The sequence below is a fragment of the Festucalex cinctus genome, chromosome 6 (genome assembly GCF_051991245.1).
Source record: "Festucalex cinctus isolate MCC-2025b chromosome 6, RoL_Fcin_1.0, whole genome shotgun sequence".
Taxonomy (NCBI): domain Eukaryota; kingdom Metazoa; phylum Chordata; class Actinopteri; order Syngnathiformes; family Syngnathidae; genus Festucalex; species Festucalex cinctus.
This window is the reverse complement of record NC_135416.1, coordinates 25,875,903-25,899,971: the sequence shown is the minus strand read 5'-3', so window position 1 is coordinate 25,899,971 and position 24,069 is coordinate 25,875,903. Positions and strand designations below refer to the sequence as shown.

Below are 24,069 nucleotides of genomic sequence, written 5' to 3'. Positions count from 1 at the left end.
AGCTACAATAGGCTGTTTTCACGGAGGAAAATAAGGCAACATTTAGCCTGATTGAAACGCCGCGGAATGGAACGTCTGTTCTTCATAAAGTCATTATGTTCTATTACATTCAACTTTGCCGCCCCTTTCACGCTAAATGTTGCCGTCCACCTCACTTTCACCCCAATAGTTACGACCGAGAAGTAATCGATCTTGAGGTTACTGCTATTTGAAAACAACACATTTTCTTCTAAATGTCAAGATACTCGCTTCTTACCTTTTGGAGTAGAAAGAAAGCCAGCTGTGAATCACTTTTCTAATCCAAGTCCGATCTCAACTCTCTCCACCGCTGAAATGTCAAACCAATGTTCACTCTCGTTCTTGCCCGGCGTCGGTCACTATCAAATTTTGATTATTATTATTTTTTTCCGTGGCACTTGACATTGTTTTCATTTTTTTTTAAGCAGCCTTCCGCGGAGTAACACCGGGTGTCTGGGGCAGCGAAAATCTGTACTAGTTCCGTATTCGCGACTACAGGAAACAACTGACGAGAACGTGCATGACGTCACATCCCGCAGACAGAGGGCGGGAAATTTGAAGGATTCGGACCGGACGCTTCCGAAATAATATTGGCCAGAGGCTTGTAGGAGTACCCATTGTGAACAGCTAAGATGTTGATCTACTAATTAGAATATGTTTCAGTCATAAATGGTAAAATAAAAAGGCTATTGTTAAGATATTTTTTGGGGAAATCCTCCATATAGTAGCTTTAAGTGTAAAAAATAATTTAGACCCAATCTATTAGGGGTGTTAAAAAAAAATCGATTCGGCGATATATCGCGATACTACATCGCGCGATTCTCGAATCGATTCAATAAAAAAAATCGTTTTTTTTTTTGTTTTTTTTTTAATAAGAGCTCAGAATTGTTCATTCGGTAGTCTTGCCGATTCAACGTCTTATCATCATTGCCTTTTTTTTTTTGTGTGTGTGAATCGATTTTTAAACTTCCATTTTTAATGGAAAAATATTCAACAAAACGTCTGACTTCGGGTTAGGATTCACACCTTGAGCATGGAAGAATGTTATATGAACGGAACATTAAGCCTTAATATTTTATTTTAATGCTGTTCAAACATGAAACAGATTACAACCTCTATAAGACTGAAATTTCAGATAAATAAATAATACATTTTCATATAAATCTTACACTCTACAAGCTTACTGATTAGTATTTTCTAAATTTGAATGAAAAAAAATCGCAACAATCGACTTATAAATTCGTATCGGGATTAATCGGTATCGAATCGAATCGTGACCTGTGAATCGTGATACGAATCGAATCGTCAGGTACTAGGCAATTCACACCCCTACAATCTATTAATCGGCCAATTATGGCCCTTCAATGTTAAATAATTATTCATTATAATAATTATTATTATAATAAAAATTATAATAATTATTTGACTTCTTAGCTAGTGAAACTTTAAATGATGTTACGTGAGACCGCTCATAGCAGGTTAATTTTAGCAAGACCACAAACATAGGTTAAGAACTATTTTAATTTTTCTCTATTTGTATTGTGATAAAATCAAGCAACACAATCAAGTTAAACATGGTATTTTATAATTAGAGTCATTCTGTCATTGCCTGTTTTCAAATCAGGACCTTCACAGTACTGGTGCATAACACCAAGTTGCTTTGCTTATTGTCAAAGGATTTAACCCCATTTACTGTTCTCTAATCTGTGAGTGTGTATAGTTCCTTATAAACTGGCCTGTAAATTCAGCGTTTTCCTAGACACATACACTGTGTGTGCAGTTCAGAAATAGGCCAATTCGGGTTTAGAGCGCAGAGAGGTTAGAGATTAAACAAACCACTGTGGGGAGCAAGGCTGCTCTCTAACAGTTTAAATATAACTCTCTTTGGGGAGAAAGTGACGATGTGAGTATGAGGAGGTGGTGTGAGGGACAGTGGGTGGATATGTTCTTCACATGAGGAAGCGGTGGCTTTGCATACATACTCATGTCAATATGATTATATGCGCGTGGTGGCAAAGTGGTGGCATGGAGTTGGAGGGTGATTTGAATATAGTCAGGTCTGCTCACCGTGCATGTGTATGTGGTTATACTGTATTTTGTGTGTTTTGTTAGGGATATCTGCAGGAGTAGCAAATTGCTCAATCACATATAGGCACCATTTCTTACCTGGACTTAGGAAACAATCATGTTGGTTGTCATTTCGCCGTGTTTCATGTGAGCACTGAGCCAACTGCTATGAGCTGTACAGTGCTAAGATGGATTTCCTCCCTCTCCTTTATCTCTACGCTATGTACACTTTGGCCTTTGCAAGTTTGTCGCAATGGTAATGCCATCCATTGCAGCAGGTGCTATTCACGTTTAATGGACTTTTCACAAATTATGAATTTTCTATGTTGGTTTACAACACATGACGTAACCCGGGCTGATCGTCGATCATTGGGAGGGGGGACATTTTGCGATCATTTTTACATGAGAGATGCATATACTGTATGCCCACGTCAACCTCTGAAAATATATATATTTTTTAGAAAAGGATCGCACCAATAATTTGTATTTTATGAATGAATGACGTTGTTGTCGTCCTCTCTGCTTACTACATTGGCGCTAAATGAGGAAAACACTTCTGCACCTCCTCGGTCCAAGCTCGCTTTCTGATAATGTTATCTTTCTCGCAACTGTTCCAACATCCATGTGTGGTAAATCAGTTGCAAATTTGCTCCCAACTGTCAGAATTTGTGAGCGTGTTTGTGCCAGTATATGATTAGAGCAATATCCTTAGTGAATAGGTGGTTAACAGACTGTATTCCAGGATTTATTTGCTGTACAAGACAAAGCTAAACACTTTTTGTCTTCTTCCTCATCTGCACATCTGCTTCTCTCTCAAGTAGTGTCGCAATGTCAATATGCATTTCTTTTCCAAAATAAACAATACATATTCTTATAAAAAGAAAAAGTTATAATAAACACAAATATACAAAGATAATCAAGAAAACAGTATTTTTAATTGTTGTTTTAATCTCACAAAGAAAAAGGACCCATGAATAAGAGAACAATGCCACCCACTGGCCAAAGTGAGACAGTGCACGTTGTGTGGAGCACAACAAACAACGACAAACATACTAATGACTCAACTCAACTCAAGTTTATTGACAATCAAATAAACCATACCTGTAGAAAACAAAGTGAAACACTGTTTGTCTTCTTCCTCATCTGCACATCTGCTTCCTAAACAAAAATTATCCATATTTACGGTGCAACAGAACCACTTTCTCAGCGACTGTCATACAACAAAAAATAGGATTCGTGCAAAAACGGCGACACAGAAAATCGTCCATCATCAACGGAATTAACACGAAAGATCCCAGTATCGTAACATCATATCAATATACACAAAATTTAACAGTAGCACCAACATTAATGGCTCAATTCTTATAAGAAATGATGTAACAACTCCCCTCACACACGACACACCCTCTTCAAGTAGTGTCGCAATGTGAGGGGAAGCGGAAACGGTTACGGAAGCCTAAAAGGCTGAATGGAAGCAGAATGTGGAGATTACCTAAAAAACAAAACACTGATAAATTAAAAAAAAAATGTCGCATTGAGATTAAATTCACAAATATAACAGGAATGAAAAATAATAAATTAAATACACTTTAACTCCGCTACACAAACACAAGCAAAATTAAGATGTGATTACATGGCTGCTTAACAACAGTCTGTTCACTCATCTTGGTTTACAGAAGCAAATTTCATCATAGGATTCAGGCACTGGCGAATATTGGTAATCCAGATGTAGTTAATTGTCAGTTCCAGGATCTCTTTCTTTAACAAGTCTATTTATCCTTTCAATATAATGTTGATCATACCTCAATGTTGTCATTTGTATTGATAACACGTCATTGATAACATGTCGATCATTGTGTACATAGCAGAATTATACTGCAACTATCGACATAATTTTCCACTTGATGCTGTTTAAAGTAGGATGAAATTAAAATCAAATATATAAGCCTGTTAAACTTGCAAATGAAAAGATGTTTGGGATTGGTCCTTCCAAAGCCCGTGTGCATCACCCTACAATGCGGACAGCGCATATTTGGAGTTACTTATAAATACTGTACAGTGTACAGTATGTGTAAAGTGTTGATGTGTTGCTTATGTAATTCATTGAATGCAAAAAAAAACAAAAAAAAACGTTGATTGTTGAATCATCAACATGTTTTATTTTCGTTATGTGGCCTAATGCATTTGAGATATGCTATCTATTAGGTGTGTGAATTGCCTCGTGCCTGAGGATTCGATTCGTGTCACGATTCGATACCGATTAATGCCGATACGAATTTATAAGTTGATTGTTACGATTTTTTACTCAAATTTAGAAAATATTATTCAGTGAACTTGTACAGGTACACTGTAAGAATTGCATGAAAATGTATTATTTATTTATATGAAACTTCAGTCTTTTAACTGTGAGCCAATGTATTTAACAAACAGGTTGTAATCTGTTCCATGTTTGAACAAAATTGAAATAAAATATTAAGGCTTAATGTTCCATTTATATAACGTTCTTCCATGCTTAAGGTGTGAATCCTAACCCTAAGTAAGACGTTTTGTTGAATATTTTTTAATGCTGTCAAACGATTAAAATTTTTAATTGATTAATTACACTTTTTAATTTTGATTAATCACGATTAATCAGCTAAATTACTTGTGTATTCGCGTAATATAAAATAAATACAAAATACCATAATATTTTGACATTAACGCATTTTATTATCTGAATGTGATTTGCAAACATTGATTAAATGCATGTACGCAATTGCATGCATGCGTGTATTGCTCAAAACGTAACATCATCATATCAATTGGGTGCAATTCAGCAATTATTAATTCATGAAACGCAAATTACTTTTGTTTTATCTAAAGTCCCGTTGGGGTGTTTTTTTAAAGTGAAATTTACCACCGAGCACACCAACTGGAGTCACCCCGCTCATCTTGGAACAACAGGCGTAGGAAATGCCGTGCATTAACCTAATCACTGACCTGCGCAGCCTTCAATGTAACCATCCGCAGTTACGTTCAAGGCTCAAGTGCGGTCCAAAAAAATAGTGTGATTAATCTGCGTTAATACGTGATTAATGCGATAATTTTCTGCGATTAATTCATCTATTAATGCTTTAACTCTGACAGCCCTAATATTTTTCCATTAAAAATGGATGTTTAAAAATCGATTCGGCTGCCTATTGAATCGATTCAAGAATTGTGAGCTGTATTATCGATATATTGCCGAAAGTTTTTTTTAACACCCCTACTATCTATGTTAAAATATCAATAAACAGACCCTACCAAATGACAAATATTTTATTGACACAAAATTCTTAAATCAAATTTCCCATTGCAGTAATTTGACCTCGTCCCCCCCACCCCCCAAAAAAGACCACAAGTAGCAACATTATTGGCTGATTACATCTGCTGAGAGGTCGCACTCACATGTTATCTTTACCTGGTGCTGGAATTGACTTTACAGTGGTCTTTCAACAGTTCCTGAATGTTTGGGCTCAATATCCCTCTCCTATGATAATACTTGCTTTGAACCTTTAAAAGATGTATTTCCCAAAACGTTTAACATGTTTTTCCTCAAAACTATGAATTTCAACATGGCAACATTGAAATTGCTCGAAGGGTGTATTCAGACCAGAAAAGTCCTTTAGTGCGCTTGTTTGGTCTGGACCAAAAGCGGACTTTATTTTTTTTTTCGTTTGGTGCGGTTCATATTCACACTGTGCTTTTTGCAAGTGAACTATATTGCGTAATCACGTCGACCCACGTGACGATCCGTGCTCCCATTGGACAAAAATGACAAGGGCTGTACGCATACGAAACCCGGAAATGGCGGAAAACGTGAAATTTTGACGTGCTGCATACTGCTCGGCATATTTGTGGGTTTATAGATGCAAGATATATGAAAGTGTCGAGGGCAGCTCATTCAATGGAGGTTCCGCGACGCTGTTTCTAATTTTGGAACGCGTCGATTGCGTGTAGTAAACGGAGGAGCAGTTGCGCTCCGCTTACCCCGCACCCACCACAACATGCTGACAGCAGCGTGGCTAAACAGAATATGGATGATTATGAATAAATTTAGCACAATATTCACTACCGGGCAAAATTCACCCCGCGATACTTGACTATGAAGGCTTGTTAAGCCCAAAAAGGCGCATATGTCCAGCAGCTGGAGCGGATCAGCTGTGGTTTGTATTCAGACTGCAAAGCGAACCGCTCTGAGTGCGTTTGGAAGCGGACCGAGACCACCTCGAAAGGTCGGTCTCTGTCCGCTTGTTTGGTCTGCACCAGGATTCGTTTGTGTGTGTTCAGACCTGCACAAAAGGTCCGCACCAGCGTGGGAAACGAACTCTGGTACGTTTAAAGCGGACCAAACAGTGCAGGTCTAAATACACCCTCACTTTGTCAATCGTACTTAAGGGAATAAAATGTCCAATTAGAATATACGAATATCTTAATTTGCATTTTTTGACCCATGACGACCTTTTATCCAGAGCCAGTCACATTTACGATTGAATGAGTGAATGATGATAGATGCGACTGCCTTACGCCGCAGATATGTATCATTTGCATTTTACAGTAATGTGTTATGCACGGATCCAATAATGGTTACGCAGCGCGAGAACCAGCACAACATAGATCCATACGTTTGTCCATCTGAAGTCCATTCGTCTCGATAATTATACCTAGAGAGGTTATTTTTCTATGAAAATGTTGGACGTAATCTGAATTGTTTATGAGTGTTAACGTAAGGTTCCACTGTTAATAAATAAATATGAAAGACAATTCAAATAACATTAGGAAAAAATACTTCAAAATAAATTATGCCATGATTCATTTTTGTGAGTGTGAGACATTCGAATGAAATGAACTACTTCTTCACCACACGCATGCACCCAGACATTATCCCAGCTTGCTTCACATGTAATGTAATTGACTGCTCTGTATGGCTCATAACCCAATAAAATTGCCAGCCCCCTCCACACACAAACACACGATGTGCCTCGAACAAACGCGCACACACCTCCACAAGCAACCTGTAAGGCATATTGTTTTCACCACATCCTCTCTTCCGTTCCTGCAACAAACTGGCAACTTGACTTGTGTACAAGGCAGCCTGAATTACCACTGACCCATTTCTGTTGAACAGTGCACAAGTGCTAGGATGTAGTCAGAGGTGAAGAGTTAGTTGAGATAGCTCGAATGAATATGACAATATGATTCACAATTCGGACTTAGGATGCAGTTGCGCCTTCAGAGACGAACGCATCAAAGCCGAATATTTATTTACATGGAACAGAGGAGGCATGTGAGCGTGCGTGTCTGCCAAGTGTTGCGAAGGGCGACCAGGCACGGGAACCGTAGCTTCTGATCCAAGAGCCATCTGGTCCCTGCCGTAGCAACTGTTGCTTTCTTCGAGGCCACCGGTTACTCCTCCTTGATCTTCTCCCTCACTCCTCCTTGCACAAAAAGCAGCTCTGCTTCTCTCAGCCCTTCTCAAATGTCACCTTCCTGCCATCACCTGGAAGCCTTTTTTGGCATACAGTAGAGTATGTGTAGCATTTGTATACCACATAAACTCACACCATCGCGGACGCTGAGGGGCCCTGTATTTTCTGTATTTTCCAAAAGATTGAAGAGGAGCGGAGAGAGAGTTTTTAATGGTGGGGCGCTTGGAGAGATGTGGGGGGGGGGGGGGGGGGGGGGCTAGTGTGTGGGGGAGACGGCAGAATCGTAGATCAGAGCAGTCATGATTGAGCCATCTGCTAAGAGACCAATGACACACGCGTGCACGCACGCACGCACACACACACACACACAGCTGTTAATAGGTCACCACTGCCACCTGTTGGTCAGCTCTTGAAACTACGCCCGCTCCCTCCACCTCCATTGTCTGAACGTGGTAAACCGAAGGAAGAAAGCAGCATTAGATGAGACGCATCTGAAAGCTTCAATCAGTCCGGTGTGGCTGCCTTCAGCATCTGGAAACGACACTTCTGGTTTCTCCACCAGCTTTTTTGTCATATCATACGCCTGAATACAGTTTATGACGCTAAAGACTGCATTTGCTCTCTACCTCACACCAGTAGTCACATGTGCTCTGTCGTTGAGTCATGCGAGGGGCTGTGCTGATGCATTTTGATGTGAACAGATCTCCCTTTGCTCTTGGACCCCTACTGCTTCTCTTACTAGTTCGTCTAAACAATATCCACTTCCAGTTCAGCTGGCAAGCTTTAAGAAATTCACACAGTAAAGGCTCCCCCTTGTGAACCAAGCTATTCCGTCCTATTGCAGATTAGCATATGGCTAAGTGGGGAAGGAAATGCTCTTTATATGCTAATGAGAAGATAATATATGCAGTAAGGAGGACCAACCATGGCTCCATTGTGAAGGCTCAGCATGATGTGGCTAAAGATACCTGAACTGTCTTTGTTTGCTTTTATGCAACTAAAGTGACACTTTTAGGTATCTCACTCAGCCATCTCTGTTTTGAAGATACAAAAATGCACATAAACATATAGGCTACTGTATATGTATAGGGATACACCGATGCTACTTCGTTCAGATGAAATACAAATACAATCATTTTGAGTACTCAAAGATTCTGATACTTGATAGTTCCATTATATCAGGGAGGGGAACCCTGGTCCTCGAGAGCCACTGCCCCGCCTGTCTTTCATGCCTCCCTCCACCGACACACCTGATTTGATGAACAGGATCATTATTAGGCTTCTGCAGAGCTTGCTGATGATCTGATCATTTGAGTCAGGACTGAGACATGGAAAACAGGCCCTGCCAGTGACTCTCAAGGGCCAGGGTTCCCACCCCTGTATTACATCGTACAAGTGTGATAGAAAACTTGTAATTATTTTTTATGAAATAACTTGAACATGACAGAGGTGTTACTCAAATGGAAACTTAACATGTCATTCCAATTTGCCAACACTAGCACAAAAAATAAAAAACAAGTTTCAAAAAATAAAAATAAATGTAAATATATATATATATATATATATATATATATATATATATATATATATATATATATATATATATATATATATAAATAGAATTAAATATCAATCAATAAATAAAAACACTCTGCTCTCACATTTATTTATTTCATGGTGCAGAAACTTTGCCAGGACGAAATGTAATTCAAATGAAGGGGCGGTCCTAAAAGCTTGGCTTGGGTTGGACTGCCTTTCATTGGTTGAGTGAGCGGGTTGGCGAACAAGGAAGTTTCGCCAGCTAGCATTTCAAACTCCTGCAATGGACGACTATCTTGTCCACTGTCATCACAACTTGTGACTTGAGTTGCTCGACATTTTATACCAAAGTGCATTTTTAACATTATCTGATTTAAATAGAGATCAGTTATTTGACAGTTGATTTATTTAGTGTTAAACCAACTCTGCAGAGAGTTAATCAAAGTAAGCTAAGTGACTAAATTAAGTAACTGGCAGAGTGTAAAATGGTTAACTGCTTACAAGGTGTTGATTCAACTCTGTAGAGTGTTGAGCTTGATAAACCCAGAAAAAGTGTTGAAATTGACTGTGTGGGAGTCATTTCAACACTCGACTTTTTGCTGTGATGTGTTCACCAAAAAATTCAATACGAAATGCTAATTCCATTCGTACTCCACTGTGAATGCTGAAATAGAGACATTCACTTTAATTTAAAAAGTGTACCTTAATGCAGCTCACACAGTTGTTATGTGTCTGCTCGTGTAAACATGAATGGCAGCTACGGTGAACAACAAGCCAGAGTTAATTACACGGGTGAAAAGTAATGTGGAAGCAAATACAACTGACACAGAGATGGAAGGAGTTACTTTCTGCACAGCTTCATCTGCACAACACGCAAAAACAAAATGTGATTCTGTCAGCAAAATCAGTTTGGGATCATAACAATTAATGAAAGTTGTTATGAGCATTGTACATGATAAAATCCAAAACACAAACAGAATCTGAACACCTTGTTATCAACTATGAGAGATCATCAAAGGAACTTGACTCACCATGCTGTGCATGCAGAACGGGCAACGGTGCTCACCAAATTGATACTCGACGTCCGACGGCCACCACCGCAACTCGCTTCTGTTGCCACCCGGTTGCATTTGAACCCCTTCACTCTCATTCCAACTGACGATTGCAACTGTCTCTTGACTTCCTATCTATCAAGGAGCAAGGTGTCGTGGGAATGTCCCGACCACCTGGCGCCATCGCACCTCCGCACCCTGCCGGCGGCGTGGCCTCAGGGGTGGGCCCCAACCAGGGGTCGGGTCCACCTCCAGGCTATGTGGGCAACCAGCAGCAGGCAGCCATGATGAAACAGATGATGGCAATGGAGCAGGAGAAGAGGGTGCAGATGCACATGATGGAGCAGCAGAAGCAGCAGCAGCTCTTCAGAGAGCAGAGACAACAGCAGCTACTGGCCGAACAGGTGAGTCTTTCATCAAAGCCCATGATCATTACGTTATCGTTATTTTTGGCCTGTTCGTTCGTACACTGTGTCATTTTGTCCATGAATAACAGCAGCTCATCCCCTACTGTTTCCTGGTTACGTGTCTAATTACCCTCTTCACCACTTCCTTTTCATCTCGCCAGCATGTGTACACGCTTATGTTCATGTCATTCGCCACACGCCACCTGCTGTGATAATGTGCTGTTTTCTTTTGACTTCTTTCTCTGTGAGCGAATCAAGTGTTAAACAGTCTTGGACTCTGAAGTCGCCACCCACCATGTTGGTTTTCAATTGGATCCTCAAAAACATACAGAGATGTACTTAAATTGCGGTCTGGATGGAACACCCCGCTGAGGTTTAGTGTCTCTTGTGAATTACAGTCGCTCTCACAGCCCACACAAATGGAAGGGGCTGCAACTTCTGCTTCCTCGGTGTGCACTGATCAATCAGACAAAATGTATCTGGAGCAAGCATCTAAAGATGATAACACTGCAGTCCAAGTGCCAAATTCTGATTTAATCCCTATATTCCATTTTTTGGGCACTCTTATTTACACGTGAATAACCCACATGCACAGAAAAAGGAACATACTGTAACTACCCAAGAGTCAACACTTTAATAAGATTTCATAACATCCTCACTACACCACATCTGCTCTTCTAATTTGTCTTTTGAATTATAATATTTACATTGTGTCATATTGCATTTGTCTATGTCTGTGCTTGTGTGTTTATGTAGCTCCAACAGCAGCATCTCCCAAGACAGATGGGCCAAGGCCAGAGGAATCCCTTCCCTCAAGTCAGTCAGTATCAAGGTGGAGTACCAACATCAGCAAACACGTCGTTTACATGCATTTAACTCCACACATAATGAGACCCAATCCAAAAAAAGGGGTTGTAATTAGACAGAAATGGTCTAAAGCAGTGGGGTCAAACATACGGCCCGCGGGCCAGATCAGGCCCACAAAGGGGTTTAATCAGGCCCGTGAGACGACTTTGTAAAGTTAAAAAAATAAAATAAAATCGTAATGTCGTACCAATTAATCAGTCAGCTATAATCATATATATAAATTTGTAATTTCACAAACAGTCCTCAGATGAATAACTTGTACACGGAATCGCCCTGGAAGTCATTATTTTACACACAACTTAGTTATGGTTTGTTTATAAAAAATAAAAAAAAACACCACAAAACGTAACATAAACCCAACATAAACGTATTAAATACGGCACAAATTCAATTACTGGTAACACAAATTCATATGACAAGGATTAACGTACTTATAACTTCATTAACTGTGCCACACAATGCATTCTGGGAACTATATATGCACAAAAAGGTAGATTCAACACGTCTGGAACTCATACAGGCAAAGTTATTTTTTTTAAACAATAGATTATAGTTGAGCTCCGTAATTTAGGACTGGCAAAAATCTAAAAAATCTGCGTATAAGTGGCGGCAATTGTTTTTAAGTTATATACCATTATCTTACCGATTCGGCCCACTTAGGAATATATTTTCCCCCATGCGAACCCTGAGCTAATACGAGTTTGACACCCCTGGTCTAAAGTCAATATTACAAATACACCTATTTAATCTTACACTCAATGGTTTGTGAAAATCATACAGGATGTTTCACTTTGTTAATATCACAGTGAATCCAAAGCTCATCCCCTCGATCTGTTTCTGTCAAATATACCCTTTGGCATTCAGATTAGATTCTTTTGCCTCCCTTTGTGTGTGTGTGTGTGTGTGTGTGTGTGTGTGTGTGTGTGTGTGTGTGTGTGTGTGTGTGTGTGTGTGTGTGTGTGCGTGTGTGTGTGTGCGTGTGTGCGTGTGTGTGTGTGTGTGTGTGTGTGTGTGTGGGGGGGGGGGGGGGGGTGTGTGTGTGTGTGGGTGTGTGGGTGTGTCTTTTAAAAAATGAGATTTTTCCTGCTCTGCCTGTTACCAAGGCAACTTGTCTGTCCTGGATCCCCCAGAGTTCCGGTGAAGTCAGAGAGATGGATGAGTGGAGTGAAGTGGGAGAGAGGATGGAAAGGGGTGGCAACACGAAGAATAGGTAGATGATCTGGAACGTGGAGAGGCTTGACAGAAAGTGACAAGAGTGTGGGTGTGAGGACGATGGGGAGATGAAGACTGTTCGGTGAGGGAGGTGGAAATTCAAGTTGAAAGGCTGTTGTAACCATCAGAGGATATATAACTGAAAGTCCGAAAGATATCAACGAAGACCTGCCATTAATCCCATCTAGACTAAATTTTCAGTCATACTCACTTTTAGTATGTCTACAATTATTAGTACCATAAGTCTACTCACTGCACAAATGGTGAGTGTGGAGTGTGATCCTCTTTGTTCTCGCACTGTTACTGTTGCACGCCAGGCTGTGAGGTGAGGGATTAGTGGAATGATGTCAGAAGTGGGTTTATTACAGGATTTGGAGCAATTTCCACACTAGGCAGTTTTGCCGCGACTGAGCATCGTTTTGAAAGGAAAGTATCACTAACTCAAACACTTTCAAGCAATGTAGGATTGAATTTCAATTGGAGTGTTTCTGAGAGGAATTATGCTGATCTGGAGCAACATCCTTTTTGATAATCAGAGTCTGTAAACCTCAAACTTTACAAGAGTATTATTCTATAGAGAAATTATTTATTTCTGTAATATCTGCCTCTATATGTTTAGTGTTTTCAACTAATAGGTCGCTTGCACATGTCGTCACTTCCGCCTCGGATTTCTCGTAGTCGCCATGCTGGGTGGCCTCCATTTACGTAGCGATTCGGTCTAACACGTATCTATCACGTTTGTTTTCTGCGTTTAAAATGGTACATTGTTGCTGCATCGTTGGCTGTTCGAACAAAGCCAATGGGGAAAATAGTCGGTCTTTTTTCCGAATTCCGAAAATAATTAGGAACCAGGGCCTGGAGACAGAGGAGTGCGGACTCCGGAGGGAAGTCGTTACTTTGGGCTCGTGTGTGCAGCGATCACTTTGTGAGCGGTAAGCTTGTTTACCTTTATTTAATGCATGAGGATTAATAACGTTTCGACCGCCCATATATGGGCAAGTTGCTTATGTTTTGGATTTATGAGCAAGCAAGTTCGGTAGTACAAGCTGGCTAGCGGACGTTAGCCGAAAGCTAACATCGAACATTTTCACCCAAGTAGTGCCAGTGCAAAGTGTTTACTGCTGAAATTGGATTGATTAGTCTTGGGCTTTTAATGCCGATAACATGTTTTTTGGTGGCAAAATGTAAACTTGAAAAAAAAAGAGACAGAAGGGGCTGATGCAAGAAAACAGACCCCCGGTAGCCTACACATCATGCTAAAGAACTTATTCACGGCCACCCTACTGCGGTAAAATAACCAGTCTTTCCATATTTTATATATTTGTTTATTTTAACAGGTCGCCCTGCGCCCGTTTTTCTGTCCAATCATCCCGACTGGGCTCCAACATTAAAGTTGGGTCCCAAGTTACAACATCTATGTCTCAGCCCAGTCGGTGCCAAGATATGAACGTGCACAGGAGAGACAAGCAAAGAAAAGACGACTCGAAGTGGCAGAGATTGTTGCAGTTATGCAGCCAGATGGCTCCAGTAACCTGTACCCTCAAGTACTGCTGACATCATTGACTCTGGTATGCCACTCAGAATTCATTACATGATATATTGTATGCATGAGTGAATGTATGTGTTTGTTTGTGTGTGTACACGCACCTTATATTTTAGAGACATTTGGAAGTGTTTATAGAAATAAGTATTTGCCTGTAGCAATGTTCACACATTAAAAAATGCAACAAAATGTGTACATTTCTTTTACACTGACAAAAAAACTATACTACTTTTCTATATTAAACCTATTACTGGTACCGTATTTTTTTGTGATTTTTTTATTTATTTTTTTCTTTAGGGATCTCATGCCACACCGACTTGATTGCCAATGACATGATGGAAACGAAGGCGAGCATCAAAGCATTGGAGGAGGACAACATGCGACTGTTTGTTTGGCGCTAATAAAGGCAGCGATTATACAAATTCTATTGTTGGGTTTGTTTACAAAGCTATACATAATACAAATGACAGGATTTGACTCAATGTGCAATATGGTCCCTCTTAAAGTAATGGCATAAATCTCTATTATTTCTAAAAGCACAAAAAATGAAGTGAATAATGATTAGATGTAGTAATTTCAGGGTTAAAAATTGAACTGTTAATTAATGTAGTTTATTTTAGCACAGGTGCCTACCATCCTGAGATGACGGTATGATGTAATGTTGATGGGGTACGCAATGACTTTCATTATGCTATGTACAGAGGAAAAAGTTGCTCTCTTTTAAATTTGTTTAATGTAAGACAAGTACCAGTACTGTGTTACAGTTTTCCCAATAATCCTTGTTTCACACTTGTCACAAAACCACTGTCCTTTTGGCAGTCTAGATTGGCACACTTCAAGTGATATCATTTGATTTTACAATCTGCTGCAGCACAAAAAACTACTTTATTCCGCATCTTTGAAGTACATGAGCAAGTGGTAGGTGACAGCGGCTGAGCAGGAACACTGGAAGTCCACTGCTGATCTAGTAAATGCTCTCCCGAGCAGTTCAGGTAAGGAGGGGACTTTGGGAAAAAAAACTCTAGCTTTTCCAGCTGGCCAAAACGAGCGATCTGGGTGGACTCGCTCAATCACACTTTGTCCACACCACAAAGTCGCAGAAGTCTGTCCAGTTAAACTCATCTGTGCCTGAATCTGAAAATATTACAAACATTGTAATGAAAATATGAAACATAGAATTAAATAAGAAACTACAAAAAGTAAAGCCATACATACCTGGTAATACTATTGGTGTTGTCGTGACAAGTGATGGGAATTGTTGCCATCTGGCACCAGACAGAAATTGGGTGTTGTGACAGCCTCCTTAACCGTGAGATCATAAGAAAAGCTGTCAGTATGCTCAGTAGTTACCATGAACACGTTTTATTGTACTGGAAACTGAAACTAAAAATACGTCCTCTGAGAGTGGTTAACCTTAACCATTTAGAATAAGTTGATTAAGTAACATGTAACTAGTGAAAGGGTAGCATTAAATTTAATTAAGCCACGGGGAGGCTGTGCATAGTTACTTTTTATTCTTATACGCTCTGCCATATTTGCCTGTTATAAAATTGTTAGAAAAACCACATCAGGTAAACCTAGCTGTGCATGTAAACACAATGATAACAGGAAGCCTGAGAACAAATCAACATTTTTGTGTGCAGAATTACCAACACCATGTGGTTTACTTACGTGCAACAGCAACCGTTTCTTCTGATGCGATGTTAAAGTTTACACTCTGTATCCACCCGCTTACAAAATAATTGTAAGCCTCCAGGGATTTGTTGGCGTGTTATGGAGCATGTTGTCAACACGAGGTAGGGAAAGATGTCCAGAGATGTCACATTTGGCCAGCAAGCTTTCTCCGTCAAAAAAAAAATCACCCTTGGTCAGGACGTAATTAGGATCAATCCCGCCACACAGAGACACCTTCTGCCTGTATCGTTGTTTTTGATCTTCCGGTAAATCGTGAAAATACTGCGAAAATTACATCAGGTTGATAAGCTCTACCATGTAACTCGCGAGTGTACCTTGTGAACCGGCGGACACCCAATATGGCGCCCGAAGGAAAAACTCCCATGATGCATTACGATGTGCAAGCGACCTATTCAAATCTCAGCTGATATTCACTCATCATTTGCAACAGTTTTTTTGATGTTTCACTTCAGTATTCAATTTTATTTATATAGCTCAGACCACAAAAGAGACTAAAAGGGCTTCACACACCCACAGTTGACAAATATTAATGAAATCCACCTGCTGGGTAGGGCATTCAAGAGCACAAATAGAAAACGCCACTTTCTGGCTCTCGGGATCACCAAAAGACCAGTGTGTTGTGAATGAAGCTTTCGGGACAGAACATACTGGAGCAATAAATCAGGGGTGTCCAGATCCGGGTCCCTACTCCAACACACCTTTTTCAAATGATCGTGATTGTTATCAGGCGGGAAACATCTAAAACATGTAGGTTAGTGGCTCTTGAGGACCCAATTTGGACACTCTGCACTAAATCAATGCGATAAGAAGCGTTGTAGTAAGCGTTGTAGTATTTTGTAAGTAGCAAAACCTTGAAATTGCACCTCAAGTGGACCAGGAGCCAATGTAAGTTGGCTAGTATCAGGGTAATATGGTTGAAATTTCTCACCCTTGTCAGGAGTCTAGCTGCATTATTTTGGATTAACTGCAGACTGTTAATACCAGAGATAGGAAGACCGGAGAGCAACATGCTACGATTGTCGAGGTGAGACATAACAACCTCATGAATTATCACTAGCAAATAGAATGGGATGGATCTTACCAATATTTTGGAGGTGAAAAAAAGCAGTTCTACGAATATTTTAATGTGCATTTGAAAAGAGAGTTGAGTATAACATTGAGATTCTTTGCTGAGTTCCTTTGGGTAAAAGTGCGTTCATCAAGTGGTGTCCTTAAACAAGTGCCGATGACAAGCAGGGCCAACAATCAACATCTCTGTTTTTCCGAGGTTAAGGAACAAAAACTGAAAGACATCCATTGTTTAATATCAGTGAGGCATGCCTTCAGATTAGAGCAACTGCATGAGTTGTCATTTCTAAATGCATAGGTTGCAAAACTTACAACCGGCCGATAATCGTTACAATGTCATCAGAATAACAGTGAGAACTAGTGTTATGTTCACATAAATCATCAAAAGGAAACAATAGAAGACCACATACCGAGCTCTGCGGGACTCCACATGTAACATTAAACACCCAGAAGTCACATCGCCATGAACTAAACCACGAAAGTGCTTAGACTGAAATACCAACACACGTTTCGTTGCGTTCAATTAGTATGTTTTGATCAGTGGTGTCAAAGACAGCGCTAAGATTGAGTAATTATAATATTGATGTGCGGAGTCCACAACTAGGAGACAATCATAAGTCACTTTAGCGTGGGCCGTCTCAGTAGAGTGAGCAACACCCTTCTTCAGTGTTTATGTCTTGATGGTTTCCAAATATCGATGACTGTCTGTCTTTTCAATTATTTACAGGTCCTCCTCAAGATCTGGCATCCAGGAGCCAAGCAGTCCAGAGCATTCGGGCTGTCCGTCTTCTCCAACAGCAGCAGCAGAACCAGCAGCAGATGGTCCAGATGAGCTCCGTCCAGGGCCAGGGGAGCTCTGTAGGCCCCCAAGCTGACATGGGCCTACCCTACAGCGCCCAAGGGTCGAACCAGGGTTCCATCTATGGGCTCAACCCTTCCATGAGCCAAATGATCCACCAGCAACAGCACCAGAGCCAAAGTGTCCAAGCCACCCTCGGTCTTCCGCAGCAGCACAACCCAGTTGGAGGGCAAAACCGGCAGGCAGGCGCAGGTGCTGGGGTTGGAGGTATTCCTGGGGGGCCTGGAGCGGGTAGCGCAGGGGGCTACGGAGGACAAGGGATGTTAATGAACCCTATGGCACAGCAATCCCTCAAAGGCCCAACTAATGCCAAAGCCCAAGCACAAAGATTGCAAAGTATGCTGGGAGCGGGAGGCAGTGGCGGGCCGATGGCCGGGGGAGGCTGGCCGCAGCAACAAGGACAGAGTCTGCAAGGCATGGGGCCAGCCGTGGTAAGGACTACGGGGGCAGCAGGGGACAGGGTGGGATTCAGCTCCGCCCAGGGCTATGGGATGCAGCCAGGTCAGCCCCCACGCGTGGCCAAGCAACACTTTCAGGGGCCGAGCCAGGGGATGGACCCCAGGGTGGGCAACCCGGCAGCGGGTATGGGTGGCCCGATGGGCGCTCACATGGGCAGTCAGCCCAGGACCAACCCGTCTAGGCCCATGGTCATGAGCCAGGGATTAAACCAGGGGGTGATGGGTCCAGGGGTGACTGGAATGGGGGGGTTCGGTCCAGGCCCTGGGGGGCCGGGCTTAGGGGCTGGGGGCGGGGCTGGACCTTACGGACCCGGGGGTGTTGGTAGTCAGACACAAGGCTACCAAAGGACAGCTAATCAAGACATGTCATCTTATGGATATGGGGGCGGGCCCTCCGGAGGAGGAGCCTTCGGTTTGGGCGATGGATCAGGAGCAGAGCTGGACTCAGGCGACGGTTGGATGGAGGAGTTTTTCCCCAGCCAATAGCCTCAAAAGAAAACTGGAGATGAGTTTTTACTGGATGAACTCAACATTTCAAGACACAATGTTATCTGGCGTCTGTGTCGATTCTCAGTCATCCAGGCCATGCGAAAACGCACAAGTAGAACGGCGGTGATTTGGCTCTTCTTGGTTGTCAGACATTTATTTTCTAAACGGATTTTTCAGTCATAAGTCTCAGGTGCAGAGCTAATTCATTAGGGCTGGGTTTAAAATAGCGGTATATCAATATCAAATCCATGTTCCTTTTGATAGTCCAATATCGATTCATAAAACCATGGTTCAATACTTTTACTTGTCAGCTGAAATCTTTCTGACTCCAAGAGACCAAAGACAATATTTTTGGTCTCTTGGAGGCAAACAGACAGGAGTCTATTCGGTCCCACTCTAAATTTTACTCTACAGAATTTACTGCGTATGCATACACTAGTATACTGTACCTTTAATACATATACAAATTGTACCTATAACAATACTCTCCAACATCTAAAATTAGCCACTTACAATACTGTAGTATTTTGTAATGCATTAAAAATACTGTTTTGAACACCACAGACAAAAATAAATGACACAGACTTGAAAGGTCAACTTTACTTGTGTAAATCACACTCTACGGGGCTGGGCAATCTCGGTCCTTGAGGGCCGGAGTCCTGCAGGTTTTGGATGTTTCCCTTCCCCAACACAAGCTGATATATGATCAGCTCATCTGCAAGCTCTGCATAAGCCTGATAACGATCCTGTTGATTGGAATCAGCTTGTGTTGGAAGAGGGAAACCTCCAAAACCGACAGGAATTTGGCCCTTGACGCCCGCCCCTTATTTAGAAGGACGACACAATCCCACAGTTGAAAAAGATAGAAAACATCCACTGAAACTTTATTGAGCATGTGAAATACTGAGGCTGCAAAGACAGACAGCAAAGAATGAAGCTTTGAAAACAGTGATAGTAAAAGTTCCATGTGTGCAGGTTTGACCAGCAGATGGAGCTCTTTTGCAGTTTTACCTTGAAGCAGTGCACCATTTTAGGACAAGCGTCTCGAAATTGGTTCATTGTTTCAGAAAGCCTCGGTTTCTCCATCCCTAGTTCTGGTTGGATGAAACATTTTCTATCTAAAATCTTTTCTTTTTGCAGGAGTTTTAAACGGTTTACCTTAACTAAAATCATGACACATTGGTAGAATCCTGATCGGTTACTGGGCATCTTGCTGCTCTAAATAGTAAATAAATCCTTCTCGTAGCTACATGCTATCTGCTGCACATACACAAGACTACTGACTTCTTCTACTTCCTTTCGATGGTTGTCAAATACTTTTGGTGCATTAGCGCCCCCTTCTTCAACATAGACTTTCACATAGATTCCTATGGCTATGAAGAAGGCCACTGACAGTAATACATGACTTATTATTTCTTCTCAGGGTTGTCAGGTGCTTCTGGTGCATTATGCCACCTTATTAAACAGAATGCATGCATGCAGCAGTAATTAAACTGTACAGTAACTTAAAGAAAAAGTACCCCGTAAAAGAACTAAGGTAAGAATTGGACATAAAAAAGGCAACATGTGGATGCATAATTATGTACTATGGCTGTGTCTCTTATGATACAGGTAAATATGTTTTTATTTATTTATTAACCACGGGAACCTTAGCATGAAAAAAAAGTCACAGAAATGTGAATGTCGTGATTTGACAGTGTTTGTGCCACTTTATTTACATAGCGCTGTGGTAATCGATTTCACTTATTAGTTATTGTTTTGATTAGGCCATGTTCAATAAAACGTACATTTCAATGTATGTAACTGCATTGGATTCAATTCTAAATGTAAATATTCATATTTTTACTAATGCACCAAGATAAATAGGTTTCTACTATTTGCAGCATTGTTACTTTCTGAGAATGGCTTCCATTTAAAAATAAAATGGGTACTACATGAAATCCTCAACTCAATCAAAAATCCATGTGAATCAAATTGAATCAATACCCAGCCCTAATATTTATGTCTCTGGTGGTTGTGACCCTTGGAGGTTGTCTCATACACACGATTATGGTCATTCACCTGCCTGGCGTTTAGCCACACTTGGTTGATGTGTGAGACGAACTTTGGGTGTTTGGAGAAGACCTTTCTGGTTTGACATCCAGCACATGGTTTTCTTCAAGATTTTCACTTTGTTGTTCTCAAGGACGTGCTCCTTCACCTTGAACTGCAGACTAGGGGTGGGACAAAACCGATTCGACCGAACCATCGTTCGTCAAGGGGAGCTAAACGACCGTATCGGTAGCAGACTTGTCAACCGATACAAAATCCGCCGGGAATCCTTAGATACATTGCTTGTAAAGCTGTGGACCGGATATCGCGTGGCTGTGAATCAGTTGTGAGTGAGGCTTTATGGTTTTCATAACAATAGCAAGAGTTCTGCGCCGTGCTCTACTTGTTTTGTTTACATTTCAGTAGCATCACTATTCAAGCTACTTCCGTGTTTACAGAGAGCTAGCAAAGTAGCGCTCAGAGACGCTTCATTCCTCGGATGTTGTAAACATAATGCAAAGACGTTACGCTACTTTTTGGGGGGGGAGACTACCGTCAACGCCATGCTCGCGACACGGCATGCGCGCGCGCAGTCGCTCGCGCAGTCGCGCGCACAACGAGTGACAACATGCAACTGGAGACAGTTAGCAGAAGCCGGTGCCGTACATCTCGGTATTTCCCATGGCTATCGAGTCCTCTCGGTGCACTTGTATGTCCCGGGCCGGCGTTGGTACTGCGCGCAAGCCAAAAAGAATGCATGGATTCAAACGACACAGGTATGTCCCACAGTCAACACACCAGCTAAGCTAAAAGCACACTGCAAGTATCTCATTTCTCAGTTTGTGGCTCCCTGTCAATGTATACAACTAGCATGAGCAACGGATAGGAGAACTGAGACGTGCCCGCGATTACGTCATCAAACTCAAAATGAATGACAGCCCAAAAAACAAAACATAAACAGTAGGGGTGTGAATTGCCTAGTACCTGACGATTCGATCCGTATCACGATTCATAGGTCACGATTCGATTCGATACCGATTAATCCCAATATGAATTTACAAGTCGATTGTTGCGATTTTTTTACTCAAATTTAGAAAATACCATTCAGTAAACTTGTACATGTACACTGTAAGATTTGTATGAAAATTTATTATTTATTGATCTCAAACTTCAGTTTTATAACTGTGAGCCACTGTATTTAACAAACAGGTTGTAACCTTTTTCATGTTAGAACAGCATTGAAATTAAAATATTAAGGCTTAATGTTCCATTAATACAACATTCTTCCATGCTTAAGGTGTGAAATTTAGACGTTTTGTTGAATATTTTTTCATCAAAAATGGATGTTGAAAAATCGATTCGGCTGCCTATTGAATCGATTCGAGAATTGTGTGCTGTAGTATCGCGATATATTGCCGAATCGATTTTTTTTAACACCCCTAATAAACAGTAGTGATTCCGTGGTCATGATCGTGTCTCAGATTAAAAAAACAAAAAAGATGTCATACATTAACCAAAATTGAATGTGATGGCAAAAGAAAAACAAAAATTGTTAAAAACAAAAATTGTTGATAAAAAGGGAAATGTACTTTTGGAAATATTTTTGCATATAGATTTTGATAGATTTATTGTTCCATAAGGTGGCTTCACATTTCTTTTGGCTGGACGGTAGGTTTATTTCATGTCTTAAATTTATGTTTCTGAAATACTTCACAATGTGCACATATTCTGTTTAATTGTGTTGGTGTCTGTCTAAAGGTTAAATATTTATATTTCACATTAAATTATCAGCCTTTTGTTTTCCTGATCCTTATTTTGAAGAGCAAAACAAAATAAAAAGCAATTATAACTGTCAATAATTACGAATAAATATTTATATAAATAACAGCCCTTTGTTGCGGTATATTTAAATAATTGATTCAAAATATAAAAATATAGAAGACATATTTTATGTTGTTCTTTTTTAACACATTTGTAGATAGTGTAAAAAATTGTGGTGTTTTAAGAAACTCATTCACTGCCTTTGACAAGTATACTTGTCAATTGTATTTTTTAGAGCGGTGCTAAATGGGGGCGAATCTGAGCATGCTCCACTGTAAATATCAAACTTGGAAACAACTTTACTGATGCCCAACCACCGGTAGATGACATCATTGCCCCATTTTATAGGAAATAAACACAGTTTCAGAGTCCATGGGAGAAATGGCTGTATTTTGGCAAACCTACATTTTTCTGCTGTCAATTATAAAAGAACGGGACGGGACAAAAAGTAGGGAGTCTATTCTGTTATTTGGTAGATTCGGTTTATATATAATTATTGAATGTAATATCACGTGAGTATTGGAAATGTAAAAATTTTCTATAATGACTGGCAGTGAATGAGTTAATGTTTACAAGCAACAAATGTCACCATAAGTTTTGAATATTGAAATGAATCGTATCGAATCGAAAATTGTATCGTTCCCAAACTTAATCGAACCGTATCGAACTGTTCTGTTCTGAAAGATAATCGTTTTTCAATCGAATCGCAACCTGTGTATCGAGATACATATCGAATCGGCCTCATTTCAGAGATTCCCACCCCTACTGCAGACCCGCTTAAACTTCACTTATTTATAGCAATAAAAGGTTTAATATTTTGACTATAATTAATTTGATACTTTCATTATATTTCACGTACAATTAGTACCTTTAAAAACACATTTTGCAACTTGCTGTCGACTGAAAATGACATCACAAGGGCTCTGGTAACCAATCACAGCTGCACCTGTTTTCTAGGTTTGGTCATGTGACATTCACAAGCTGAGCTGTGATTGGTTACCTGAGCTCTTGTGATGTCATTTTCAGTCGACAGCAAGTTTCAAAATGTGTTTTTAAAGCTACTAATTGTACATGAAAAATAATGAAAATATAACATTTATTATAGGCAAAATATTGTTTGACTACCAAAAATGGCTATATAAGTAAAGTATCTCTTTAAGTTGTGCCACATTTGTGTCGTGTTTGCTTGGTCTCTCCAAATCAAAAACGGGAATTCTGCACCTAAGATTTAGAGCTGAAGAAGCCTTTTAAAAAAATAAAAAATAAATAAAAATACTTCAACAACCAAGAAGAATCCAGATGCTTCCATTCAACTTGTGCGGAATGTTAACAGGTGGACGGCATGTTTGTTAAGCGAGTTCACAAATTCTTGTGTATGAGCACTGAGAAATCATTTTGTCTTGTGCATATTAATGGAAACCCATATAGAGATTAACAAATGTGTTTTTGCAAGTTCTCTTTTCCCCCTCGACAGAAAACAAAACAAAAAACAACAC

The 24,069-nt window shown here is 40.4% G+C and overlaps 1 protein-coding gene across 1 annotated transcript in view; it reads left to right on the top strand.

The window, feature by feature from the left end:
- maml3 (mastermind-like transcriptional coactivator 3) overlaps positions 1-23,481 on the top strand; it is a 326,823-nt gene extending 303,342 nt beyond the window's left edge. The window contains exons 4-6 of the mRNA XM_077523123.1: positions 10,267-10,527; positions 11,287-11,362; positions 17,643-23,481. Of these exons, the coding sequence (XP_077379249.1) occupies positions 10,267-10,527; positions 11,287-11,362; positions 17,643-18,718 (1,413 nt within the window). The 3' untranslated portion in view covers positions 18,719-23,481. The remainder of the gene's footprint in view (positions 1-10,266; positions 10,528-11,286; positions 11,363-17,642) is intronic.
- Positions 23,482-24,069: the final 588 nt, after the last annotated feature.